This window comes from Rhinopithecus bieti, unplaced genomic scaffold (assembly GCF_001698545.2).
Source record: "Rhinopithecus bieti isolate Rb0 unplaced genomic scaffold, ASM169854v2 scaffold_1530, whole genome shotgun sequence".
Taxonomy (NCBI): Eukaryota; Metazoa; Chordata; class Mammalia; order Primates; family Cercopithecidae; genus Rhinopithecus; species Rhinopithecus bieti.
Window position 1 is genome coordinate 1,991,987 of NW_016803808.1, and position 15,902 is coordinate 2,007,888.

Consider the following 15,902-nt stretch of genomic DNA (forward strand, 5'->3'; position numbering starts at 1 on the left):
GGTTTTCAAAATGTTTTCATAGTTTACAAAGCTGTGCAGTCTCCTGTTTTCAGGACACATCACTCCGGAAGGAAACCTCATACCCAGGTGGACTCCAGGTTTTAAGTGTGACAGTAAGCCCCTGGAAGGTTGCAGCAGGAGAGATACAATCCAATTGATGTTTTTTAAAAATCATTCAGGCAGCTGTGGAAAATGAGTTCTAGGAAGGGAAGAGTGGAAGCATGGAGACCAGGTGGTCTTTTGCTATCCTCCAGGCAAGAGATGGTGGCTTGGATTATGGCAGTGGTAATGGTGACCGGATTCAGGATCTGTTTTACAGGTAGACACGACTTAACTCTAATTCAGTGCTTTTTCAGTGATCTTAGATGAAGGATGAGTTTATTAAATTTCCAACCCTTCATAGATTGAAACTTCGGAAAATTACATAATTATAAGTAGAGACAGTGTTTCCAGGGGACAGGGCTAAAGTCTGTTGGTCAGGAGAGGCATATGAGATGCTTTTAATCTATGCCAATTTTTCTATCAACTTCCTGGACTGATCTAGAGAACCAGTTGATAATACCTAGGAAGGGAAATAGATTGTTCAGAACTTTGAGTAAGCAGCTTTTTTTTGTTTTATTTTGTTTTGTTTTGTCTGGGGAGGAGGGAAATAAATACTTTTCTAAAAGGAAATTCAAAGTTAAAAAGAAAAAAACTTTGAATGAGGCTAAGAGCAAAACTGTTTATAAATGGTGAAAAAAACTGTTAGAACTCCAGATGCCAAACACCTGCTCTTTGCGGATATTTCTGCTTCCCCTAGGCAGGTCTCATTTCTTCTGCTCCTATGGATCTGACTGTGCCTCTGTTGTGCTGCTTGAGACAGTGCCTCTGCTGACTCATGTACAGACTGTTTGACCTATTAGGGTGGGAGTGCGGAGGACCCTTCATCTCTTACTTCTCTCTGCAGACTCCTAACACTTCACACAGTCCTGGCATGTGTTATCACATAGTGAAGACTACATAAATAATGAGCACATTAACATAGTGGAATATTAGGTAGTTTAAAAAGTGACAGATACACGTTACATCTTGTATATAAAATAATATTAAACCAAAAATATAATTTCAAAATAATACAAATACTGATTACTACACATAAATACTCTTATATAAACTAAATATACTAATAAAACTTACCTGGGGAAGCTTTAACACCATTTTATATAAATATTTCATCTCAACTTTCAGTAGGCTAAAAATTAAAGCACATTTTTGATTTGAAATTAAAGTTGAGGCTGGGCCTGGTGGCTCACTTCTGTAATTCCAGCACTGTGGGAGGCTAATCAGGCGGATCACCAACCTGGTGAAACCCTGTCCCTACTAAAAATACAAAAATTAGCCAGGCATGGTGGTGGGTACCTATAACTAATTCTAGCTAATCGGGAGGATGAGGCAGGAAAATCACTTGAACCCAGGAGGTGGAGGCTGCAGTGAGCTGAGACCAGGCCACTGCATTCCAGCCTGGGCGACAGAGTGAGACTCCATCTTAAAAAAAAAAAGTTGAATCAGTTTTGTCCTTTAAGTGCTACAAAGCTGAAAGCCAAATGTCAGCCCAGCTCTAGCAATAGCAAAGTCTTCAAGGCAATGCAGTTTTTATACTTATTCCTATATTTAGCTCACTTTCCTTAATTTTCTTATTTTAAATATCTTATATATAGGTATATATATATATTTGACATGATCGCAAGACCCCCATTTCTCATTCTTAGTTCTCCTTTATTTTTCTCCTTAACATTTCACTCTACCTAACATACTATAGATTTTACTTACCTGTTTTGTATCTTTCTTTTCTCACTAGAATAAAACTCCATAGGAACAAGAATGTTTTTCTGTTTTGTTCACTGCCGTTTCCCTGCAGCCTAGAACAGTACTGGATATATATTCAATAAATTGTTAAATTAATGAATTGTAAATAAATATATTTGTCTATTTATGTATATGTGTTATTTTCTTCAAACTCAATAATTGACTCAAAATATTTAATCCACTGTATACCAGGCATTGGGGTGGAGTGGTGAGCAAACAGGCAAGGTCCCTACCCTTAATGGTTCTTTCAGCAACAAACATCTAACATGCACTATTGTAGGTATTGGAGACAGAAGGGTAGACAAGGGAGGTAGGCTCTCACAGAAAATGGGGATCAAGGTAGACCTCCTTGCAGGAGTGATTTATGAGTAGGAGCCTATCACGTGAGGGGAGCTAGGGATACAGGAAATGCCATGTTGGAAAGCCTGGTGGTGAACTAACAAGTAGGATACACACTTCTTGGACACTTTTTTTATTTTGAGACTGAGTCTCGCTCTGTCGCCCAGGCTGGAGTGCAGTGGCGTTATCTTAGCTCACTGCAACCTCCGCCCCCCGGTTTCAAGCGATTCTTCTGCCTCAGCCTCCCGAGTAGCTGGGACGACAGGCATACGCCACCACACCTAGCTAATTTTTGTATTTTTAATAGAGATGGGATTTCACCATATTGGCCAGGCTGGTCTTGAACTCCTGACCTTGTGATCCGCCCGCCTTAGCCTCCCAAAGTGCTAGGATTACAGGCATGAGCCACTGTGCCCAGCTGGACCCTTTTTTATTTTTATTTTTAAACACAGGATCTCACTCTTGCCCAGGTTGAAGTGCGGTGGCGTGATCATGGCTCACTGTAACCTCAAACTCCAGGGCTCAAGCAGTCTTACTGCTGCCGCCTCCCAAATAGCTAGGGGTACAAGCATGTGCCACTGTGCCCAGTCCTTCTTAGACATATTTATTTAGTCAGGAACTTAAGAGAATCATTCAGTAATTGGCTGAATAGGCCAACATATGGGTAAAGAGAATAATAGATATGATCAGATTTATTATCCTTAAAAACGTGGGAAATAGAATATGCTTAACTAATTCTTATCTTGTCTGTGAATTAAGAGATTTTCTTAAAGCATTTACTCTGCTATATCAGTATGTAGCTCTCGTTAAACCTTTTCTTTTTAAAAATACAGATTTGTTGAAGAAGACCATATTCCTTACATAAATGCTTTTCAGCATTTTCCAGAACAGATGAAATTGTATGGGCGTGACAGAGGAATCTTTGGTATAGAGGTAAGTTATTTCCTTTTTTACTTTCTAGTCTCTGATAGACAAAAGAGTGATATGATAAGTTCTATTTCTTGCTTGACTTATTATTTGTTGTTTTGTGTTCTATCCAAATATGGAACATCAGTCATAATTTAGTGAAGAGTAGAGTTATTATTTTTTATTTTCCTTATTTGGATTCCTCTAATCCTTTAGGTTATCCTCAAAATATAGCTGTAATGTGATGTGTATGCATGGCAGATAGGTATATTGTTGAGAGTAAACTTGAGAACTTTTATCTAGAGACCTTTAGGTAATTTCAATTTTTTTTTTAAATAAAAGATGTGTTTTGTTGTTGTTATTTGCACACTACATTGCTGTGGAGGAAAGAGAAGAAAGTTATTACCATGTTTCTAAAGGTACTATTTTAAGTTCTTCACTTATGTTAGTTTATCTTTTTCTAGATCTGTTTTCAGATGTCTCCAATGGAAGGGTTTCTGTCCTTTGATTATGAGTTTGTGTCACTATTGGTGGTACTCAAAGGTTATTTCCCCTTGGTTCTTATTAGAAGTTTTTTTTGGTGTACTAAATGTTAAATATTTTCCTCCATTCACCTATTTAAGGAATTATTTTCACAGAACTTCATGAGACTGACATTGTTGGCGGTGTAAGAGTCATTTGTTGAGTGCTGTTTAATAGTGGCCTGACTTTGATGAAAGATAACCTCTATTCAGATATCCTTTGATGTTCAACTTAATGTTGAGGTTTATCCCTTTCCAACCTGTCAATGTTAATATAATGCAGACATAAAGTGAAATTGCAAATTTTATGGAAGTTTCAGCATTTCATGTTATCTTTGAAATTAATGCGGGAGAATTACTAGCAAATCCATTGACAAACACAGAGCTGACAGAATTAGATAATTTAAAATTGAAGAAGAGAAAATCAATAATGAGGATGGCACAATAGGTGCTTCCAAAGGGAAAATTTGAATGTCAAAGGATTAAGAATACTCCCTGGCAAAGCTGATAGAGCCCCTGAATATTTTGTAAAATAATTCTCTTTGTAGTTATGCTATAATATCAAAGGCAATAGGAAGGATGTCATATTGTTGCAGGATCTTTGGGGTGCCGTTTTTCTGGCTGGAAACCTTTGTGACCAGTGGCATCTTTGCCCGAGTTTTACACCAGGCTTATTTCACCCACTCCACTTGGCAGGCTGTGATTGGCTCACGCTACTGGCCTGGTTCTCATGCCTGCCAAGGGCAAGTCAGGCACGGAATGGTGATGGGTGTGTGAGCAAGCATGGGGTCTGGCCACTGCACACAGTCAGATATGCCACCTGCTGCAGCGGGGCAGACAGCTCCAGGTGCCAGCATGATTGCCAGCTCTCTGCGAGGCTGCGGCCAGACCAGTCACGCTGCAAGCAGTTTCCACAGCTGGCACTAGGGGACATGGTGGTGCCTGGGAGCTTGGAGATGCCAGGAACCACAGGGCCTCAAAGAGGGAGTCACAGCCCTGGCTCGGGGAGCTCCCACGTCTGGACTCCCCGAAGGGCTGCGGCTCTTCTTTCCTTCTCTTTGCCCACAACATGGTGAGCAAGGGGCATGTCTCAACACTGTTTATGTTACAGATGTTTTCGCCCTGCCATTCTGTGGGTCCTGAGTTCATGGCCTGCAACCAGGAAGAATGAGGTACACAGATAAGTGGAGGGTGAGCGAGATGAAGAGGAGCTTTATTGAGTGATAGAATAGCTCAGTCTCCCACAGTGGGCAGTTCCTTTCCACAGCCAGGGTGTCCTGATGAGTGTTCAGCTCCTAGCAGAAAGGAGGCTCTGGAATGGGAAGCTCCTCTCTGCAGGCAGGTCATCCTATTATCTCTGCAGCTGTCTCAGCAGAGAGGAGGCCCTGGAGTGGGTTGTTCCCCTCTACATCCCATCGTCTTCCCAGCTCTCAGCAGAGAGGAGGCCCTGGAGTGGGTTGCTTCTCTCTAAAGTTGGTCATCCCTTCTGAGTTGAGGTGGGAGCTCCCTGGATGCTGCTGCAGCCACCCAAGCCACAGCTGTGGACCTGGGCTTCCTTGTGCTCTCAGGACGACCTGCCCACAGGGAGGAGCTTCCCACTCTGAATCACTCATAGTGACCTACATTCTAACTCAATGCAAATTCTGCCAGTATTTAATAACCTGAGATATAAAATGTTATGGTATGTTCCATGCATATTCAGCTGTATTTCTAGTCATCCATTTCCTTCTGGCTCAATGCTCCAAAATTAGTGCTTTATAGAAGTATAGTGTAACAAATCCTTACTGTATCTTCATAGAACCTATTTAAGTGTTTTGAAGAACAAGGATAGTGACAAGGGCAGAAAGTAGGCAAACAGGCTGAAAGATGGTACAATGAGTAAAAAGCCTAAATACTGTAGTTCCAAGTCAGACTACCATCTGTGTGACCTTGGCAAGGCATTCTGTCTTTCCGAGATGTCTGCTTTATATGTAAAATTGGGATATCAGCTGAACTATTTATCTTGCAGAGGTTTAGCAGGGATCACATGAGATCACAGGTGTGAAAGAACTTTGTAAACTATACATGACACAAATAGAGGGTGACACTGGTACAGAAAGAATAATTGATCCTCCACATGAAAAACATTGTGTAAATGTAATTAATTCATGGTTTATTTTGAATGTGGGTCATTGTGAGTGCTTTGTAGAAACATTAGATTTTTAAAGCAAAACTGGTTTCACCCTTAGAACAACTTGAGTGGGAGCAATTCCAATAGATTTGGAGAGCAGAAAGCAAGCTTGGGCGTTTGGTTCCCTCATTCTAGGTGTGTATCTTTATGTCTTCACAGTTACTCAGTTTTCCTGGAGTGACTAGTGGAACTAAGTTATTACTTTTGCATTAGCTATAAGCTTTGTCTTGGTTAATAAAAATGTCTGTCTTCTGTATGTCTCCCTTCTTTCTCCCCACTTCCTCTTCCTTCCCTCCACTTTCTCCTTCTCTCCCTTAATCTCCAACAATTCTCAGAGCTATTCACTACTCAAGTTATATTGATAGTTTTTGCTTAGTTAAGGTTATTTGAATGTTTTGCTAGTGCCTGAAATCATCATGTTGTTATCTTTAACTCACTAACCAAATTATAAGCTTCTCAGGAACAGACACCAGAATATTTTATGTAGAATCATGAATTATTAAAGCTGGAGGGAAATTTGGAAATCATTTAGTCCACTTTTGTTATTTTTCCAATAAGAAAACAAACCTAAGAAGAAATATGACTTGGGAATAAGTAAACCTATTCTTCATTAGGATTTTTCATGGGGATTATTTGAGACAGTATATTCAAAATGCAGACATATTGCAGATATTCAAATGGCAGTAGGCTCCCTTCCAGACTGGAAAAACTTTTCCCCGAAGATAGGGATTAAGAGGGTAATTAAGCTGTTTGGATCCAAAAAAAAAAAAAAAAAAAAAAGTACCATTTTGGAAAATAAGGGTTCCATTTTAAGATTCTGTTAACTTTTGAATGTGTTCATTTCTAGGTTTTCTCTTGATCTGCTGTCCAGTGCTCTACTTCTAAGCTATACCCCCTCCTTCATTTCTAGGTTTTCTCAAATTAGGTTCCAGGAAGCCCATGGATATGGGAAAAGATAATGTATCTTGTTTCTGATGATGGTATTTCATAATTTCAGTTACCATATATTCAACTTTTTGCAGAGGATATTGCTTCCTGTGCTGAGTTTGTATGCTTGGAAATGGTATCTAACCAGGAATTTCCTTTTTAAGAAGTTTAGTTTCATTTTAAATATACTCACACAGACATCAAATTTCACTATTTAAAAGTAATTATTTTCAAAAATTTATTCTATGTGTTCTTCCAAATAGTAATAGATCCCATTATTACTAAATGTTTAGGGGACTGCAAGAGAGAGATATAATACACCAAATTAAGAGACTGTTTCTGTGATAGCCATCGTGGCTTACATTTCCCAGAAGCCTAGCTCATGCCTTTAGTTAAGATTTTCATTGCCGGCCAGGCGCAGTGGCTTATGCCTGTAATCTCAGCACTTTGGGAGGCTGAGGCAGGCGGATCACAAGGTCAGGAGATCGAGACCATCTTGCCAACATAGTGAAACCCTGTCTCTACTAAAAGTACAAAAATTAGCTGGGTGTGGTGGCGCACACCTTTAGTCCCAGCTACTCTGGAGGCTGAGGCAGGAGAATCGCTTGAACCTGGGAGGTGGAGGTTGCAGTGAGCCGAGATCGTGCCACTGCACTCCAACCAGGCAACAAAAAAAAAGATTTACATTGCCCACCTATGGGCATTGTGGTCAGAAGTACCTACAACTATAATGGCCGCATTTATTTCTGACAGCAATTCACAGTTTCAACCTAAAATATTATTTTCTCAGTATTGTATCACATCTAAACTGTTTCCTTCCTCTTTTAAGTTTTAACAGTTTGCGACAAGTTTTTTAAATTAAGAGGTTAAATGAGTTATGTTTACTTGCTGTTTGATCTGAAACCATTCAAATACTAATTTTTACTCATCTGTTACTGAGAGAAGAGTTTTGAAATCTCCAACTATGATTGCAACTTTTTTTCACATCCTATCAGTTTTTGCTTCTGTTACTGGAACTCTGTTACTAGGTGTGTAACATTTGTAGTATTTTGTCTTCTTGATGAATTGACTCCTTTATCATTATCTAATGTCATTTTTTTCTCCTGATGCTATTTCTACTTGTCTGATATTAATATAGCCACTCCAGGTTTTTTTTAATTGATGTTTACACAGCATATCTTTTCCAATCTTTTATTTTGACCTATCTGTGTCTTTGTATTTAAAGTGGTTTTCTGTAGTTAATATGTCATTGGGTGTTGATTTTTAAACATCTAAGTGATAATCTCTGCCTTTTAATTTGTGTGTTTAAGCCATTTACATTTGATGAAATTATCAATATAGTTGGGTTTGAATCTACCATTTTGCTATTACTTGTCTCATCTCTTTTTTTTCTTTTTTTCTTCTTTTCCTGCCTTCTTTTGAATTAAGAATTTTTTTGTTTTGTTTCTTTTTTTTTTTTAAGGGATAGGGTCTTATTCTGTCACCCAGGCTGGAGTACAGTGGCATGATCGTAGCTTACTGTAACCTCAAACTCCTGGGCTTAAGCAATCCTTTTACCTCAGCCTCCCTAGTAGCTAGGACTACAAGCACATACCACCACAGCCAACTAATTAAAAAAAATTTTTTTAGAGACATGGTCTTGCAAGGATGCCCAGGCTTAATTAAGAATTTTTTTATAATTTCATTTTATCTTCACTGTTGATTTATTAACTATACCGCTTTGTTTTCTTTTTTATGTGGTTGCTCTAGGGTTTACAGTGTTCATCTTTACCTTTTCTCAGTCTGCCTCAACTAATAACATAACATTACTTGTATAGGATAAGACCTTACAACAGAAGACTTCCACTTCCCTCCTCCCATCCTTGAGTGTCAAACATTTCACTTCTACCTTACTGTAAGTCCCATAATGCATTGGGATTTTTTTTTCTGTAAGCAATCATTTATCTTTTCAAGAGATTTAAAATGAGAAAAATCGTTTTATGTTTAACTGTGTATTGCCATTTCTGGTAATCTTTTTATTTAGATTCCAATTTCTGTCTAAAAAACGTCGTTTAACATTTCTTGAGTACAGATATGCTGGCAGTGAATTATTGTGGCTTTTCTTGTTCTAAAAAAGTCCTAACTTTGCCTTAATTTTTGAAAGACATTTTCAGTAGGTATAGATCTAGTCTCACACCTTTTTTTCAGTACTTTAAAGATGTCATTCCATTATCTTCAGGCCTGCCTAATTTCTGATGTCAATCTGCTATAGTTCTTATCTTTACTGTTCTCTATATAATGTGCCTTTTATCCATTAGCTGCTTTTTAAGATTTTCTCTTTATCACTGGATTTCACCAATTGGATTATTATGTGCCTTGTCAGTTTTCTTTATTTTATGTTTCTTCTGCTTAGGTTTGTTTTTTTTGTTTTTTGTTTTTTGTTTTTGTTTTTGTTTTTTTTGAGACAGAGTTTTGCTCTTGTCGCCCAGGCTGGAGTGCAGTGACGTGATCTCGGCTCACTGCAACCTTTGCCTCCTGGGTTCAAGTGATTCTCTTACCTCAGCCTCACGAGTACCTGGGATTACAGGCATGCGCCACCACACCCGGCTAATTTGGTATTGTTAGTAGAGATGGGGTTTCACCATGTGGGCCAGGCTGGTCTTGAACTCCTGACCTTAGGTGATCCACCCTCCTCAGCCTCCCAAAGTGCTGGGATTACAGGTGGGGAGCCACTGCACCTAGCCTTCTGCTTGGGTTTTATTTACCTTAGATTTGTGGGTGTGCAGTTTTCATCAGACTTGGACATTTTTCATCCATTATTTGTTTAAATTTTTTTGTCCTCCACTTGCATTTTTCTGGGACACTAATTACATGCTAGACCACTTGATATGGTACCATAGCTCCCTGAGGCTTTTCCTTCTTTTGATTTTTCCGGACTTTGTGCTTAGTATGTTTTGTTTTGATAATTTCTATTGTTATGTCTCCAAATTCAGTGATCTTTACTTGAGTATCTTCTAATGTGTCGTTAAACCCATTCAATATGTTTTTCATTTCAGATACTACATTTTTCATTTCTGGAACTTCCATTTTAGTCTTATTTCTTCTCTTTCTCTTCTCATTATGTTGTTTTCTTTTATATTCTTGACTATATTGACAATATTTGTAATAGATGTTTTAAAACCCTTGTCTACCAATTCCATTGTCTTTGTTATGTCTGGGTCTGCTCCGCCTCCTGGGTTCACGCCATTCTCCTGCCTTAGCCTCCCAAGTAGCTGGGACTACAGGCGCCCGCCACCACGCCTGGCTAATTTTTTGTATTTTTAATAGAGACGGGGTTTCACCGTGTTTTAGGATGGTATTGATCTCCTGACCTCGTGATCCACCCGCCTCAGCCTCCCAAAGTGCTGGGATTACAGGCGTGAGCCACCGTGCCCGGCCTGTTTTTATTGATTGGTTATATATCATATTTTCCTGCCTCTTTGCATGACTGGTAATTTTTTATTAGATGCAGTCATTGTAATTTTTACGTTGTTGAGTGCTAGATTTTTTTGTTCTAGTATATAATTAAGTAACTTGAAGAACAGTTTAATCCTTTAGAAGCTTGTTTTTAAGTTTTTTGTGGTTTGTTATTAATAGTCCCTTTTTTCTGGGACTATTTTAGCCTTACTACTAAGGTATATCCCTACTAAAGACTCTACCCAGTGCCCCTGATATTACGAAGTCTCTGCACTTTGACTGTTTGCCTTCTGTGAGCTTTGGAAATTGTTTGCTCTACTGCTTTTCTGTTATTTTTTTCCCTGGCCTCAGATATTTTCTCACACATGCACATATTGATACCCAGCCAAACATGTGAGATGGCTCCTTTGCAGGTCTCTGGATCTCTCTGTCTGTGCAATTTTGTCCTTTCTGGTACTAAGCTTGCAAATTTTAGCCACCTCAGCTTCCAGAAACTCCAGTCTCTGTCTCCTCAGCCCATCAAGACCACTTAGCTCTGTTTCATTTTCCACCCTTGCACTGCACTGCAGTTTGGAAACTCCTCCAGGCAGTAAGCTGGGGCCATTTGTTTCTCTTCTCTTAGGATTAGTGTCCCATGCTGTCTGTTGTCCAATGCTTAAACCTGTCCTTTCATATATATTTTCCAGTTCTCTGTTGGATACGGTGGAAGGTCACTTCCCATAGTCGGTAATCCTTCATGGGCAGAAACAGAAGTGTTTCAAATACTCATTTTTAGATCCCAAATGCTGGGATTACAAGCGTGAGCTACTGCGCCTGGCCTACTCTCTTACTTTAAATTATACAATACAGTCATGTGCTGTATAACTGTTTCAGTCAACAATGGATCACATATACAGCGGTGGTCTAATAAGATTGTAATGGAGCTGAAAAATTCCTGTCACCTAATGATGTTGTAGACTTCATAACCTCTTAGCACAACACATTACTTCTGTGTTTGTGGTGATGCTGCTATAAACAGACCTATACTGCCAGTGGTAGAAAAGTATAGCATATATAATTATGTATGATACAGAATACCTTTTTAAAATTACTGTCCTGTTTCTTTTATTCCCCAACTTTATTTCCTTCTAAGGTGTAAGAATTTTTTTTGGTATGCTTAATTTTTTAAATTAAAGATTAAAAATGATGCCTGATATATCTGCCTGTTTCTGGGGTACATGTGATAATTTCATACATTTATATAATTTGGAGTATGTAATACTTGATAATAACTGTGTTACTGTTACTGATTTATGTATTTACTGTACTTGTAATCCTTACTTTAGAGTGTACTTCTTCTACTTATTAAAAAAGAAAGTTAACAGCCTCAGGCAGGTTCCTTAGGAGATATTCCAGAAGAAGGCATTGTTACCACGGGCGATGACAGCTCCATGCGTGTTACTGCCCCTAACCCCATATAGGCCTGGGCTCGTGTGTGTTTGTGTTTTAGTTTTTAACAAAAAAGTTTAAAGAGTAAAAAAATAAAATAAAAATTTTTAAAATAGAAAAAAGTTTATTATGGAATAAGGATATAAAGAAAAAAACATTTTGTATAGCTGTACAGTATGTTTGTGTTTTAAACTAAGTTTTATTACAAGAGTCAAAAAGTTAAACTTTTTTTTAAGTTTATATAGAAAAGATACAGTAAGCTAAGGTTCATTTATTACTGAAGAAAGCAGCATATTTTTTATAAATTTTGTGTAGCCTAAGTGTACAGCATTTATGTAGTGTGCAGTGATATTGTAAGTCTTCACATTCACTCACCACTCACTCACTGGCTCACCCAGAGCAACTTTCAGTCTTAAAGGCTTCATTCGTGGTTAGTGCCCTATAGAAGTGTACAGTTTATGCTGTATTTTTACTGTACCTTTACTATGTGTAGATATGTAAATATTTACTATTGTGTTACAGTTGCCTACAGCATTCAGCAGTATATAACATGCAATACATGTTTGTAGCCTGGGAGTAATAGGCTATCTCATATAGCCTAGGTGTATAGTGGGCTGTACCATAAGTACACTCTTCACACAATGAAATTGCCCAATGATGCATTTCTCAGAAAGTATCTCTGTCATTAAGCTACGCATGACTATGCATTATTATTGACTGTAGTCACTCTGCTGTGCAGTAGATCTCAAAACTTGTTCCTTCTGTCTTCTGAAACTTTGTACCCTTTGACCAACATCTCCCCATTCCCTCCCTCCTCAGCTTCACCCAGGCCTGGATTCTTCCTGTAAGTGAGATCGTGCAGTATTTGCCTTTCTATGCCTGGCTTATTTTACTTATGGGCCTTCCAGGTTCACCCATGTTGTTGCAAATGACAGAATTTCCCTCTGAATTTAAGGCTGAATGGTTTCCCATTCTGTATCAGTACTATGTTTTCTTACATTCATCCATCGATGGACACTTAGGTTGAGTCCATATCTTGGCTTTTGTGAATTATGCTGCAGTGAACCCCTTCAACATACTGATTTTGGTTTTTTTGGATATATATCCAGCAGTAGGATTGCTGGGTCATATGGTGGTTCTGTTTTAAGTTTTTCCATGGTGGCTACAGTAATTTACATTCCCACCAACAATGTACAAGAGTTCTCTTTTCTTTGCATCCTTACCAACGGTTACCTTTCATCTTTTTAAATTAATTTTGAATGAAGGGACAGGGTAAAAAGGTAGAGAGACTTCTTAGAGATTTTGGTGGAAGATACAAGCATAGAAATAATATGAGATTATGTCTTGGTAGCAACCATTGCACTTTGCTTTTTTTCACTTACATCTTGGAGAGCACTTTAAAAACATTATTTTGGAATAATTTTAGATTTATAGAAAAGTTGCAAAACTAAGAATAGTACAAAGAATACACATGTATTCTGTACCCAGGTTTACTTGTTGTTAGTATTTTATACCATTGTTTGAACATTTGTGCCATTTTCTCTATTTAACTACTTGTGTATCTGTGTAATTTTATTTCTGAATCATTGATTATAAGTTATATCCATCCTGACCTGATTATAAGTTATAATCATTGATTATAAGTTATATTACTCCTGAGTACTTTAAAAGACTAAAACAAGGTAGCTAAGTAATGAAAAAATAAGCCAAACCAGAAACAATCTTAATGTCTATCAGCAGGAAAATGGATAAAATGTGATATAGTCATATAATGATACATTAAACCACTATGAAAATTAATGAACTGCAGCTACAAGCAACGTGAATGAACCTAAGAAACATTATATAGAGTGTGAAAGGCAAAGCTCAGGCTAGACATGGTGGCTCGCCCTGTTGTCTCAGCTACTAGGGAGGCTGAAGTGGGAAGATTGGTTGAGCCTTGGGAGGTCGAGGCTGCAGTGAGCTATGATCATGCCACTGCACTCCAGCTTGGACGACAGAGCAAGACCCTGTCTCAAATAATAATCATAACTTAAAAAAAAAAGGCAAAGCTCAGAAAAGTACATACTATGGTATAATACTGTCTTTTTAAAAGGCAAGTTAACAATGAGCAAAATTCAGTAAAGTAATTACCTCTGGAGGGGGAAACAGAGGGATGGGACAGGGAAGAAGTACGCTGGTAGATAAAACAATATTGATGATGTTTTAGTTCTTAAGTTGGGTAGTGGATTCGTAGGCGTTTATTATTATCATGCTTCATAGCTTACAGATATAGTGTATGTATTATTTTGCATTTTTCAAAATTTCAAAGGCAGCAAAGGATGTTGTCTAAATAGAATTTATAAAAGAGAGGAGTAAAAGAGAGTATGTCATGCATGGTTTGATTGTGTATGTCTTACATCCCTAACTAAAAGTGTAAATTAATTGAGCATAAAGACCATATTTAATGCTTCTATTTTATTATCTATATTATAGATTCTATAAAACCTGTAATTCCGTCTACAAAATAAGGACAGCCTGTGTTTATTAATTACGTGATTTGAAATAGCTATAAAACAGTAAGTTTAAACACTTTATTTTCAGAAAAATTCACATTGATCTGTTGGGGAGTTTTTCTCACACAGGTAGGAAATTTCCAGACTGCTTCTGATGTATTTATTACACAATATATCAGAAAGCCACTAAATAGTGGCATTTGGTTAAGAAAAATTTAAAGAAAAAACATTCTGTTAAATTTTAGTGGTAAATATATAAGGGACATAACTTCTGCTTGTAAGCAAGGACATTTAAAAATAAGAGTTATGGGAGTGTCAGTATCATTCATATGAAAAAGTTACCAGTTCAGATTCTTACCGATATGCTGAAACCAATAGTGAATTACTCAGGCTAGAAAATATATCTGAGGCTACATTTATATTTCTTTTAGAATCATACCTCATGTTTGCTAAGTGAAGCTGATGATTTTGTGTGGATTACCTGTGATTTTGTTTCATCCTGGGCCAGTATGCCCCAGTATCCAGTATGCCTGGGGTTCCCTCAGCTCTCCCTCCCAGCAGGAGAGAATGGGAACTTGGTTTTACACTAGCCTAAACTAAACCAAGTAATGGCAGAGGTAAATCTGCTGCAACAGTAATCATATAACCCTTCCAAAATCAAATAGAAATTATTTTGAGATTATCTACTCTCCTTGATACCATCTTTTAAACTTCATTGCTACAGATATGTGAAATTGGAACATGGCTATGCAACAATCAGCAGAGTGTTTGGAGAACAGACACATATTAAGGAGGACTCCAATAGGTTTTTACCAGCTCTGATCCTGGGGCCAAAACAAATTATTATCTCCTGTTCAGTTGGCAAATCCTCATTGGTCAGCAGTTCATAATTTTGTATTTGTTTATAAGGTTTGTGTTTGCCTGTGCAAGTTGACAACACGTTTCTAAAAAGGCCTCGTACTCAGGGCCAAGACTATATTTCACATAAAGCAATATGTTCGCCACAAACCCCCAAAAGACTAGATTTTGAACATAAAAAAAAAAATTTTTGTGGTTGGGCATGGTGGCTCACGCCTGTAATCCCAGCACTTTGGGAGGCTGAGGCGGGAGTAGCCCTTAAGCCCTGGAGTTTGAGACCAGCCTGGGCAACATGGTGAAACCCTGACTCTACAAAAAAATACAAACATTAGCTGGATGTGGCAGCACCTGCCTGTGGTCCCAGCTACTCAGAAGGCTGAGGTGAGAGGATCACCTGAGCCCAGAAAGTGGAGGCTGCAGTGGGCTGTGATTGTGCCACTGCACTACAGCCTAGGCAACAGAGTGAGACCCTGTCTCAAAAGAAAAAAAAAAAACATTTTTTTCTACTACATGGTAGGTTTACTGTCATTAAGAAAAGTCTAGCAGATTAAAAATGCAAGGTTAACTATTTATGCATCATGATACATGTGGAATTCATGTTATTCTTTTTCCACTGTAATTATTTATTACAGTGCTTTGTCATTACTTCTGGTAGTTTTATTCCTCGTTAATTTTCCTTTGTTATAGAGAGTCTTGATATCTGTTTGGATTAACAGGTGCACTTAGCATTAGCTTTTTCTCTGCTGAATCTTTTCCTCAAAACAACAATAAGAGTAAGTAAGGGTGAGGCACTGCACTCTTTTTTTTTTTTTTTTTTTTTAAATAGCTGAGCAGGAAGTTTGCCTCTGACAGGGTATTGTAATCAGGTTTATCACAGGAGCCTGCTGTTGTGTAACAGAAACTCCAGCCTGTCCTTACCTGTCTTAAAGTATTGCTTCATGAAGGAAAATAAACTCGCTGTAAATTTGTGAAATTCAA

General features: G+C 38.0%; 1 protein-coding gene across 2 annotated transcripts in view; it reads left to right on the forward strand.

Moving 5' to 3' along the window:
* Positions 1-15,902, forward strand: part of TAF1B (TATA-box binding protein associated factor, RNA polymerase I subunit B) — an 82,441-nt gene that overhangs the window by 30,532 nt on the left and 36,007 nt on the right. For both annotated transcript variants that reach the window (XM_017853674.1, XM_017853679.1), the window contains exon 8: positions 3,018-3,117. In XM_017853674.1, the coding sequence (XP_017709163.1) occupies positions 3,018-3,117 (100 nt within the window). The remainder of the gene's footprint in view (positions 1-3,017; positions 3,118-15,902) is intronic.